This window comes from Falco punctatus (genome assembly GCF_963210335.1).
Source record: "Falco punctatus genome assembly, chromosome: 10".
NCBI lineage: Eukaryota > Metazoa > Chordata > Aves > Falconiformes > Falconidae > Falco > Falco punctatus.
In genome coordinates this window covers 31,026,256-31,038,235 of record NC_137590.1, presented here as the reverse complement: position 1 = coordinate 31,038,235, position 11,980 = coordinate 31,026,256, and the positions used below count along the sequence as shown (strand labels likewise).

General features: G+C 40.7%; 2 protein-coding genes across 2 annotated transcripts in view; one reads left to right on the top strand and one right to left on the bottom strand.

Annotated features, from left to right (window-relative positions):
* RIC3 (RIC3 acetylcholine receptor chaperone) overlaps positions 1-11,980 on the bottom strand; it is a 415,628-nt gene that overhangs the window by 84,856 nt on the left and 318,792 nt on the right. The window lies entirely within an intron of this gene.
* On the top strand, positions 1,248-11,042 carry PSMA1 (proteasome 20S subunit alpha 1). Its single transcript, XM_080404836.1, has 10 exons — positions 1,248-1,376; positions 2,015-2,059; positions 4,909-5,010; positions 5,512-5,615; positions 6,480-6,568; positions 7,294-7,364; positions 8,278-8,407; positions 9,079-9,158; positions 10,058-10,162; positions 10,685-11,042. The coding sequence occupies exons 1-10, from the start codon at positions 1,374-1,376 to the stop codon at positions 10,739-10,741; spliced, it is 786 nt and encodes a 261-aa protein (XP_080260962.1). The 5' UTR covers positions 1,248-1,373; the 3' UTR covers positions 10,742-11,042.

Here is an 11,980-nt window from a genome sequence, read left to right as displayed (position 1 = left end):
GCCTGGACACCGCATGAAAACTTCACTGCAGTTTTGGGAAGCACACTTCATAAACCACATGCTTGTGATAAAAGGAGAATGACTGAAATACAGCTTTGAAACCTTGTAGTGGTTTTAGAATAGGTAGGATTGGACTCTGTAGCCTGCTAACCAAGATGGGTGCGACATATGCACGCTGCACAGGGATACCCTTGTGGCGACAGTGATGGATTTTAGCTCCGAGTGGAAAAAATAAGTGAGGGGGCAAATGGTACAAACCTAATATTGGTGGTTCTGTAGTACCCTTCTGAGGTTGGTGTGCATCTGTGCACAGATTTGGTGAACAAATTCTCATAGCTGTTTCAGAGGTAGCTTTTGTGAAGCTGGCAGTGGTGGGGGTTTGATTTTTTTAGTCAGTTTTTAAAGAGTAACTGGTGATTGATTTTATCCATATGTACTCCTATCTGTACCTAAGGGTTTCATAAAACCTAGAGCATATTCCTAACAACGACCATACCACGGTGTTTTTTCCCATGCCCTCTTCATATCCTGTGACTATGAAGAACAAAGGCGGAGTTTTCTCAAAGTATAAAGAGAAGGCAATTAATAGCACATGGATCCTATTTTACATCGGTGCCTTTATCTTCAGCAGTCTTTAAAAACCAGCGAAAAGGCTAACATCGAGTTTCAGTAAGAAAAAGAAGTTATTTCCAAATTCCACAATACATGTTTTCCTCAAGTAACAGACTTTTTGTATTGCATGCAGGAATCTTTAAGAGCCGTTCTGCACCGTTTTGAGTAGGAGAAACACTGAACAGCAAGCAAACCGCGGTCAGGGCCGGCTTAAGGAAGCCGTTCGGGGGCTGCAGCAAAGAGCAGCTGCCAGGCGTTTGTCAGCTGAGGGCTGCGGACGCCAGGAAACGTGCCGCGACCAGAGCGGCGCCTCAGGGAAGCAGGGAAGGGCCGGCCCCCGTCTCTATTCAGCGGGGCGGCAGGGGAGAGCCGCCCCGCTTCCCGCCTCAGGGCAGCAGGGGAGAGCCCGGCCCTCTTCCCCCCCTCACGGCTCCCTTCAGGGCGGCAGAGGGAGAGCCGCCCTCCAGCCTCACAGCCCGCCTCACGGGCGGCAAGAGAGAGAGCCAGCCCCCACCGCCTCACAGCCCCCCTCAGGGCAGCGAGCCGCCCACACCCCGCGCTCCTTCCCAGACCGCGCATGCGCTAGCGGGGCCGCCCCGCGCTACATCGCTCGGCCGAGGGGCGGGGCCAGCCGCTGTGCGCTCGGTCGATGATTCGAGGTGCGACTAGCGCTGCCTAGCCGCTTTCAGACCAGAGCGGTTGCTGCCGGAGCGGTCCCCCCTAGCTGCCCCGGAGCCCGCGCCGCTGTCGGGGGAAGGAGGATGGTGAGGGGCGGCCACGGCGGGCCAGCCGGGGCAGCGCGCTCCGTGCCCCGTGCCTGGGTTGCCGAGCGGGCCCGGGGGGAAGGGGGAGGCGAGAAGGAGGGAACGGGGCCGTGAGTAAGCGGTTCCCGGGCTGTGCGGGGTCTGGCTAGCCGCGGGCCGGGCCGGGTCTGGGCCTCGCTGCCGGGGCCGCCCGGAGCCGGGGGCGGCCGCGCTAGGGCAGGCGGGGCCTGGGGGGGTGGGGGGGCGAGCAGTGGCGGCAGAGCGCGACCCCTTCGGCCCGGCTGGGCCTGGCGTGACGCTGCAGAGAAGCCGGCCGTGACTGCTGGGCTGCCGGCGGGGCGGGCCGCGGGCCGGGCGACGCCGGGGCTCGCAGCGGCCCTCCCCGGCGCGGGCACCGGCTCCTCGCCCTCCGGCTTCCCCGCGCCGGGGCTGCGGGTCGCTGCTCTGCCCCCTATGCCTGTGCTCTTGCCCCGGCGTGGAAAGAAACGCGGCGGGGGTGGCCCCCGTGGCAGGCCGGGGAGCTACAGCTGCACCTGCAAGGCCCTGAAAAGAAAACGACCCCAGCTGCACTCGGGAATGCTCTCCCTGCCTGCGTATTAGTTACACTAATGGATATTTTTTTTTTTTATTCCTTCTAGTTTCGTAACCAGTATGACAACGATGTCACAGTTTGGAGCCCGCAGGTAAAAACTTTATAAGCATGCTGACTGGCTGTTTGCTTGCTTTTTGGTTTTCCTTCACTCTCACAGCAGTGGTATCACGGTAATGCAGACTGTGTTCAGGTGCCTAAAGCTTACTGTCGTCTGTGCCCTTTTTTTGTGGGCTGTAGGTGTCTAGAAGGCCGTTAACGCCTCTGAGCTGCTGCTGTGTGGGCCCTGTTACCGCAAAGTACTTAGGGTGGTTGCTTTCCAAATGTACTTACGAGGTACAAAATAGATGCTGTCATCACTGAGGGTTGGACTTGGTCTTTAAAGGTCCCTTCCAAAGCCAACCGTTCTGTGACCAATTTACAGACCTATATTAAAAAGTTGGTATTAAAAAGCATGAAACCAAGCTTCTATTTTGCCAGTGTTAGACGACTGCTAGTTCATTCTCTCTTTTATTCCCTAGCTAATATTGGAAAGGCACCATTCGGTTTGCAATTGGGAAGAACTTCTTTGGTTGGGGTATTTCTGTATTAAGAGCTTTACTGCTTGCAAATTGTTCAAAACAAAATAAAATTACTAAAAGTTAGTATTTAGTGCTTAAGTGAGTATATGCTGGCTTTTTCAAGTGTGGTGTAACAGCACCTACTTCTCTTTTTTGTGTGCACACAACTCTCTGCCGTGTAAGCCTGTACTGGAATGACTATTCCCATATGGTAATCTGAAGCATGGCATCTGAGATGCTGATTTTTGTAGTATAAATGCGCAGAAGTTAATTTTCTAGATTGAAATGGTCACAAACATCCCTGTCAAATAAATTCCATATATAAAGCTTATAATTATAATATTGAGAGCTAGAACATTAAGTGGTTAAACGCCATATCCTCTTGTAGTGCAGTTTGCGTCATGATTCAGTGAAATCTGTGCAGCGGTGTGTCCCTAGTTTCCTGTGTTGTAGAATGTTACAGAGGCTTCATGCTATCTGTACTTCAGATTATATTGAGATTTGCACTTGAGTTTTAAATATTATTACCTCTAAATCAGTTTCATACTGTGTATTGTTATTAGAAAGATACATTGTGCCTTCTAAAACTTACATAGGCTATATTGACTTCAAAACAGATACTCCAGAATTTTAAATGCAAGTGTCAATTCATGTTGCCTCTTCTCTCCATATGGACATTGTAAGATAGGATATATATGGAAAATCAAGAGTCTTGAAAATTGACTCATTGCTAGATTTAGCAAAACTAAAGATTTATTCTAAATGCAAATAGCAAATCGTATTAGTCTAAAGTTAATGTGTCGTTAGTTTGTGAGTTTGTATTACTATGGAAAACCTTCATGGTGTAGTGGTACTGCTTAAAAGATACAGCTTCAACACACATTGTAACAGAGCATGTTTTATACTTTCCAACCTATATGAAGACAACCTTGAATAATTGGGTGGGTTTTAGTCAATACAATGATAGTTGTAGGTGGCTTTGAACTATTTTCATCCTTCTTAATGACTGTGTTTCTCTGGCAGATTCTGTATCAGGAACTGTAATTTTAAATCTTTTGATCTGTCTGTTACTTGAAAAATTACTTTAAAAACTATAATATTCTCTTGAGACCTTTAGTAGATATTGTGAAGTCATTAACAACACTAATTTCAAATTTTTTTCCATAAATTGCCTTGAAAATGTGAAGTGTTGTTGTCTTTTATAAAAGACATTTAAAATTACCAAGTGCTGCCATTACTCCTCCATGTATTCTGGTAGGTGAGGCAGTGATATGATACCATAATAGTTCTTGGTATTGTTAATAAAGGAACGAAGAATAATGATATTATCTTGGGGGATGTTTTCAGATGTTATTGTAAAGAAAAGGAAATACGAGATTAAAGGGGTTTCACACTTTTACAGCCTTGCAAGTCATTCATGAAAGTTGATAAATACATGTTGGACAGGTCACAGCGATTCCACACTGCTCTCGGGCAGGAAATATCTGATGTTACTGAAATTCCATTTATAACTTTGTGAATTAAATGGAACGTTAGGGTATTTTAAGCATCTGCTGCACTTTGTATTCTTCTATGTAAACCAGATCAAAACCCAAAAAAACTCCCCACCAACCTTGTAGAAGGTGGTTTCCCGTAGATTATCCTCAGTACATTTTATTATAACAGCTACTGTGTTCCACTCTATTACAACTGGTAGGATGCAACTATGTGCTGTGGTTAGTAATTCTGTACTTGCACAGTAGCAGTGAACATGCTGGCTATTTGACATAGGCTCATCAACTCAAATGCAAGAAATTAGCTACTTTGCTCTCAGTGGTTGCATTAAAAGGACATTGTCTTATTTTCCTGCAAAGCTCCTGGCTGCCTTTGCAGAACTTAATAGTGGGACTTAAAGTCTATGAGACCTCTACTCCTCTTTCAGACTTTACTGCAGTTGACTAATAACTTGTGCAGAAGTTATTAGGGAATGATGGTGAGACACAGCAATTGCATAAGACTAATTTCTTGAGGAAACTCGATTAAAAGTTACATGTCCGACTTCAGCTGTAAGTTTTATCTTTGAATCACATTGGGTCAAATACTGATTCCTTTAAAGACAGTGACAGAAGTCTTGTGATTATAATCTCAAGATTATTCGCTCTTTAGCTTTTCCAGTTTCTTTGTATGCAGTAGTGAGTGGCTCAGAAACGGCCAGATTTTTGTGGGTTGATGGTGAGGCGTTTGCAGAAGATAATTGAGGGAGTCTCATGGTTGTAGGTTTAAACTGTAATGCAGTTAGTGTACCTGTTGGGGTGGGGGGATCAAAGGTCTGAAAATCAAAAACCATTGAAACTTGATTTAGAGGATGAACTTCAGAATTATTACCTTTGGTTTTACTCTGTAGGGCCGAATCCATCAAATAGAATATGCCATGGAAGCTGTGAAACAAGGCTCAGCTACCGTGGGGCTGAAATCGAAAACACATGCTGTTCTGGTTGCTCTCAAGGTAACCTCAAAACTGTGTTCTCAGTACACTAATGTTAGGAGAAAAGTTTTGGTTTGGCAAATCTGTTTTGGGCAGTCCGAGCTTTTATGTGTAATGTAAATGCAATGCCAGTTTCCTTTTGCTTGAGTACCAGTATAGAGCTATAAATACTTTCAGTACCTGTGCAAAGTACTTTTTCACAAAATTAAGGAAATGTATGAAAGATTATTCCCCACCCCCTTTAAAAAATGTATCCCTTATTACTATTTTTTATCCATTGGTTACTAATAGTAAAACTATTTCTTTTCCCAAAGCTTGAGTGTGTGTCTGTCCTTTCTTTAGTTCTCACAGTTCCCTACTGAACTGGCATCAGATTTTTCTTGTCTTCTGTTGCAAGTTTATACATTTTTTTTATTATTGTTTCATGTCATATTCAGTTCTTGCTATAAATGTTAGCAGATTTCTCCACAGTGCTTGGCAAACCGTTCAGTCTGCTACATAGCTTTCTTCTTTTATGCGTAGAGAGCACAGTCTGAGCTGGCAGCTCATCAGAAAAAAATCCTGTATGTTGACAACCATATTGGTATCTCAATTGCTGGACTTACTGCTGATGCAAGGCTCTTGTGGTGAGTATCTTATTTGTTGACATACACAACATACACAGTTCTGCAATAATGAGTGGAAAGTTCATTTGTAGACTATTGCGAATGAAATTTTCTGGTCAGCTAAGGATTAGTCTTAAGTTACTGCTCTGTTGTACTATGCCAAAGACCTCGGCATGAAATTTTGGCAGATCTTTAAGTAGTTGGCAGAAATCTCATTTGTTTGGCCCACAATTTTGCTCTTTGGTTTTGTTACTAGTAAGACTGTCTTGTCTGGTTTCCTCCGTGTGATGGGGTTTCCAAGCAGTCTGGGAAAGTGCATCACTTACTTCCCTCTAGCAGCTGCTTCTGTGTACACGCATTTAAGCAAGTTATTAAAAACATACACTGCTGTATGCTTGGGCTTTAGAGTGGCTTGCTTTTTACCTGCTGGCCACATGGTTTCATCAGATGAGGTAAATGTACATGGAAGAAGGCATTTTCCTCAGTTTGATAGGAAAGGGAAAAAAAAAAAGGCATAGGAGGAATTTCTGAAATAAATCTTAATTTCTGTGATATCACAAACAAATGTTAGAATTTAACTGTGGCTTTTTTCCAGATGATCCATCTGTTGCTTGTGTGACTACTTTCTTTGCATTTGTATGGCTGAAATATTATAATACTCTTTCAAACCTGTGGTCAACTTTCTAAATAACAATTATAGGTCATGATGAAATAAAATTATTTATTGCCTTTGACCCTTTTTCTCAACAAGCAGAGCTGAAACAAAAATGCTTACCTTAACAACAAGTATTGAGACACAAACTCATTGTGACTTTGATCTGTGCATTGGTTTGTTTTTTATTCTTTATTCTTATTTTTCTGTTTGTTTTTTTTTTTTTCTCCTAGCAATTTCATGCGTCAGGAGTGTCTGGATTCTAGGTTTGTGTTTGATAGACCTCTTCCAGTGTCTCGCCTAGTGTCACTAATTGGAAGCAGTATCCTTTTTCCTTTTTTTTTTTTTTTTTTTTACACTTGTAACACTTCTGTAGCTTTTTACTCCTTCGTGCATGTTCATAAAATTATTTTCATGTATCACACCTTAAAAGGCATATTAAATTTAAAAAACCTGAAAGTTAATTTTTCTTTATTCGCATTGCTTGGGTGTTCTTTCAGAGAATATCCCATAACATACACTGAACTGGTAGAGAAGCGATAAAGTGCTGTACAACGTTTAACACCGTGCTGTTTTTCTGTCACACAGCCCCATGCCTTTGGAGGTGGGGGGCAAAAGGTGACTGCACGATTCAAAATGTGATTGTTGCATTGTAGCTGCTTTGTCAGATTATTTCTTTTTTCCTGTGGTAATTTCTATCTTTGCATAGAACACAGCAGAGGCCTTGTGTTCTGTTATTAGGTGCCTAGAAAGAGTTCAAAGGGTTAAGAAATTAAACTAAGCTGTGCAGCATTAGGTGAACTGTTTGTATTACTTTGTTGAATGCACCACTTTATTTCAGGAAAGATAATTGCTAAATTTTCTTTTGGTGAAGAAGTTGGTATTGCAAGTAAGTTGCAAGATCTTTTTCTCTTGAATGTGGTCTTCACTCCTGCGGAAAGGTTTGCAAGGACTATATAATGATTTTGGTACATCTCCACTTGGCTGAGGTAAATGTTTTGGGTAATTAACATGTTATTTTGAGATTGTTTCCTTAGCTTATTTAAGAAACCCAGATACCAACGCAGCGTTATGGCAGAAGACCGTATGGCGTAGGACTGCTCATTGCAGGTTATGATGTAAGCAAGCTGTGCTAGTTACTATTGATCTAGAAGAAAATGTGCTTAATGCAATCTTATACACCAAATGGGGAAAGATGGAAGGGATGGACTCATCAATATTCTTTGAATAAGGAAATAATTTTCTGTAACTTACCCTAAAACATAACATTTTGAAATGTTGCTTAATAGCTAATCCTACTTATGACGTGTACATTTGCAAAAATGAAAAGCTAATTAAGGTGCAAAAAATTAGATTTCTTTATGTTTTAAGAGATCAAAATGTTGATCCCACAATGGCAGTAATTATTTTACTATCGATTATGGAGCTTTACAAACTATTATTTTAAATAAGTTTTATAAAAAATGGATGTGGAAATCATTACTGGCCTCTCTCTTACTTGTTTAGCAGCAAGTTTGCTTAATGCAGCACACGCAATGTCTGACCTCAAGAGTTTTTGATCTGAGCAGGGTTGAAGGAAATTGTCGTCTTGCCTAAAATCTTGCATGGCATGGTTGAGTCTGCTGCAGGTTTTTACTTTTTTGTAGATAATACAAAAGATAATATGAAGTGTAAAGTGTCTATTGCAAGCCATGAAGTAGGAAGCATACATATACACAGCACAGTTTATGGAACAGAAAAAGAAACATTTTTGATGCCAGCTATCCTGTCCACGTAAAAACGGCAATTTAATGAACAAGGTGTAAAGAACTTTTTTTTTTTAGATTTCACTTTCTTTAACAGTAATTTTGAAGGAATTGTATAACAGTGACATGATAAGCAATATAAAATGTATTTATGTGCATATATATATGTAAGCTATGCAACGTACCATGAAGCAAAACTATTTTAAAAAATGTATTCCAGGAGCAGACTTGGTATAAGTTTATACATTTGTTTTACCTTCTGTGTGGGTTTTCCCTCTCTTTGTAGGATATGGGTCCTCACATCTTCCAGACTTGTCCCTCTGCAAACTATTTTGACTGCAAAGCAATGTCTATTGGTGCTCGTTCACAGTCAGCACGAACTTACTTGGAGAGACACATGACTGAATTTACTGACTGTGAGTAATGAAACCCTGTCTTATCTAATGTTATTCATCAATTGTGCACTTTTTCTGCTACTGCTCTGTTCTTTTGCGTTTAGTAAGACAGGAAGATAAATTTTGGGAGCCGAGTTTGGCATAAGTGTAAATCTGCAAAATTTTGGATAAAATGTTACAAATTTTCATACCTTAACATCTGGATGCCTATTACATGTAATTCAAAGAGAAGTTGTGCTCAGAAAAGCAGAGAAAACAGTAACAGGGCCTCTGTCCTGTTTAACTGAGGGAAAGTACAATTTTTCCGTATCGGAGCAGGGATAGTATGTCAGGGCCAGTATTTAGGTGGTGCATTTCAAATGGTGAATTTATTTTTGTATGAAATGGTGATGAAGAGGCTATCGAATAGCTGCTTGGTGGAGGGGAAAAAAGCTTTGATTATCACTTGTACTGGAGGCAAGGCAGGTGCCAAACCCAGATGCGTTCAACCTCACATGTAAGGAAGGGCTGGTTTTTCAAGGTGTGCTTTTTATAGCCAGCTCTGTGTTTGGTACCAAAAAGAAGAAAAGCTCTGGAAGTCAAGTTAGCCAGGCTGATTTTCTAGTTGTCTACTAGGAATAGGAATAAGAGGAAGTGAGTGTCTAGAGATAATACCGTACAGTTTGTAAATGTCTTTCTGATTTCATTTTAAGGTAATCTAAATGAGTTAGTTAAACATGGACTGCGTGCCCTGAGAGAGACTCTTCCTGCTGAGCAGGATCTGACCACCAAGGTAAATACTAGGTTTTCTTAACAAGAGTATTTTAGTGCCACTGTTACTAGAAATTACTGTGACAAAATTTATATAAAGTATGTCTGGCACTGAAATTTGGAAGCTGAATGCTGGTAGATAATATCTTCTTAATTTTATGTCACCAGTGTACCTACAGTTTCCTTAATTATCTTGGATTTAAAAATTTTTGACAAAAATTGTACTTTCTCTAAATGAGACATTCTTTCCTTGGTTGCTTCCTCCCATTTTAAACTTTGATCACCGTTAAAGTTGCATTATATAGAACTGGAATCACAATTTGCATTGTCAGCAGAGTCAGTGATTCACCTGGGATGTGAGGGAAGGTAATGCACAAGTAGTTGATTAAGTATCCAGCGTCAAAAAGTAGCAGAAACTTCTGACAGTGAATTGAAGAGGTGTTGAACAAGAAAACTGTAAGGATGGCTGTTAGTTGGTGTTCTGCTTGTGGCTGATCTGCCCTTTTCCATTTTTAATTTTTTTTTATACTTAGCCCTTTACTCTTTGTTTTTTAGAACTCTTAAAACAATGAAAATGCAAATTAAGATTAAAATAAGTCGTTTTGAAAAATTGTGTAGGTTTATTAAAACCAAAACAAATGTTGAAAGAAAGTGAAACCCTTGAAAAGTAGTTTTACTTACAAGATTTTGAAACCTGATAGCTTTTGTAAGGTATAAATCTGCCTCCCTTTCCGTTCCTAGTACGGTCTGCCAAAGGAGTTGTGTCTCAAAATGTCCTTCTTTCCTTAAGTGGACACAAACAGCACAACGAGTCTCTTTATCACTGGAGGAAACTTTGATCTGTTTCACAAGTGAAAGCTGTAAAGCGAGAGTTATTTGCAGAAAAATGCTTCTCACTTCTTTCAAAACTTTGCTTAACAGAATGTTTCCATTGGAATTGTTGGCAAAGACATGGAGTTTACCATCTATGACGATGATGACGTAGCACCATTCCTAGAAGGTCTTGAGGAGAGACCACAGAGAAAGGTGTGTGGTTCAGATACAAATAAATAGGCTTTGTTGAAAGACACCATTTTGTGATATATGACCTAGCATAGTTGTTTACTATGTTTAACTCTCTACTACGCTAGTAGAGTTTTAGGAATGTGATTTTTAAAAAAAAATAAAAAATTGAAGTTACTGTATGAAGACCATATAATATTAGCTGGAGACTGGGATGCTTATTACGTCAAGTTACACTGAATTGGTGCCAGGCTGTTCCCATGCCATCTCTCTTCAATCAGGTATGTCTTTCTTCGACCAAATACAAGTTTTCACTGTTTTTGCAACAGTGGCTATGTATGTTTCTCACACCTGTGGCAAGATGCATCCTTAGTCTCCTAATGACCAGCTCTGTCCTGCTCCACGCTAATTTGGGTAACGCTACTTCGTAAGCTGTTTGGTGACGTGAGCTGCATTTACCACTCATGGTGCTGAGGCCAGGATAAAGCTGATTTGCCAGGTGTTGTCTTCTGCCTTCCTAAAATATTTATTTTTCCTCTCTTTAAGCCTGCTCCGCCTGCTGATGAACCTGCAGAAAAGGCAGAGGAGCCAATGGAGCACTAGTTGGTGGATGAGTTCCTTCGTGTTAATGTATGTCTAAGTATACAGGAACGTTTATCCATTTGCTGGTAACTTTATCCTCACCTATATGCGTTTTCTGCTGATACGTTCTAAGGATTACTCTTAAAAAGAAAGAAACCAACCCACCTATCCTTAAAAGGTAGACAGGACGTCATAATTGGATGTATTTTCTTTGACGAGAAAGGTGTAATCATTTTCTAAATAGTACATGATACTGTTTTTTAAGAAAAAGCATACTGTCTTTAACTTGTAAGGACAAGTGGAAATAAATGACTTTCTTGGAGTCTGCTGTGGGTTTGTGTTTTTTTTAATCTGAACAACTATTCAAATCCTTCTGTCATATGAAGGTGCCATCGTGTATTTGACCATTTGTCAGAGTGAGCATTTACTTGCTGTGTATAAACAGGGTGCCCTAGGAAACTATGGAACTGAGAGAACTTTAAAAGGCCTACAAACATACAAAATCGTTGTGGAGCCAGTAGGATACAGCATGTTTCCCCACGTTGTCTTGTCATTGTCTGGAACTCCACTTGCAAAGACATTTCTGGTGACGAGTGGTTAGCAGAAGCATTACAGGCTGAAGAAGTGTGAAGCTGCCAACCAGCTTGTGTGTTGTTTTTTTGAGTTCCCTGCTTTAGTAAGCCCCAGCTCGTTTGGAACCGAATTTCATCGCTTGCTTGCTTTAGAGCTGCCAGCCAGCCATGAGGCAGCAAAGGGCTTTTAGCTCACTGATGGCCTACGGTGAAGTTACAAGGGTGTAAAATGGCTGCCTGTATTTTAAGCAAAATGAGTTCAGCGTGATTTTTTTTTTCCATGTTGGATCATTCTATTACAATTCTCACTAATGAATACGTTGAAAAGGATAAGAAATTTTTGGCGTGGACTCGGGGGGGGTTTGATATCCTGCTCAATGTACTTTTTTTTTTTTTTTTTTTTTTTTTTTAAAGGCAGAAACCTTGCATTTGGTATTTATTAATTAATAAAGCGTGGCGCTGTTTGGAACAGGCTTTAAAATACTGTGTTGGATCCATGTAAAAATAACAAAATATACAAAATACATAAATAGATACAAACATACATAGATAATATAATATATAATAATATAAAAATATATATAGTAAAATATTAAAAAATAGATAATGATACATTAAAAAAAAAAAGAAAATCCAAAAAAAGCCAGGGCTGTGTATCTGGTTTTAAGCACTAGACAAATCTGCTTAT

What these genes read in the sequence shown, in the direction of transcription:
- PSMA1 (XM_080404836.1), top strand. An exon ending in GCTGATGCAAGGCTCTTGTG is followed by an intron (nt 5,616 to 6,479) that starts GTGAGTATCTTA and finishes TTTTTCTCCTAG; the next exon opens with CAATTTCATGCGTCAGGAGT. An exon ending in AGGAGAGACCACAGAGAAAG is followed by an intron (nt 10,163 to 10,684) that starts GTGTGTGGTTCA and finishes CCTCTCTTTAAG; the next exon opens with CCTGCTCCGCCTGCTGATGA.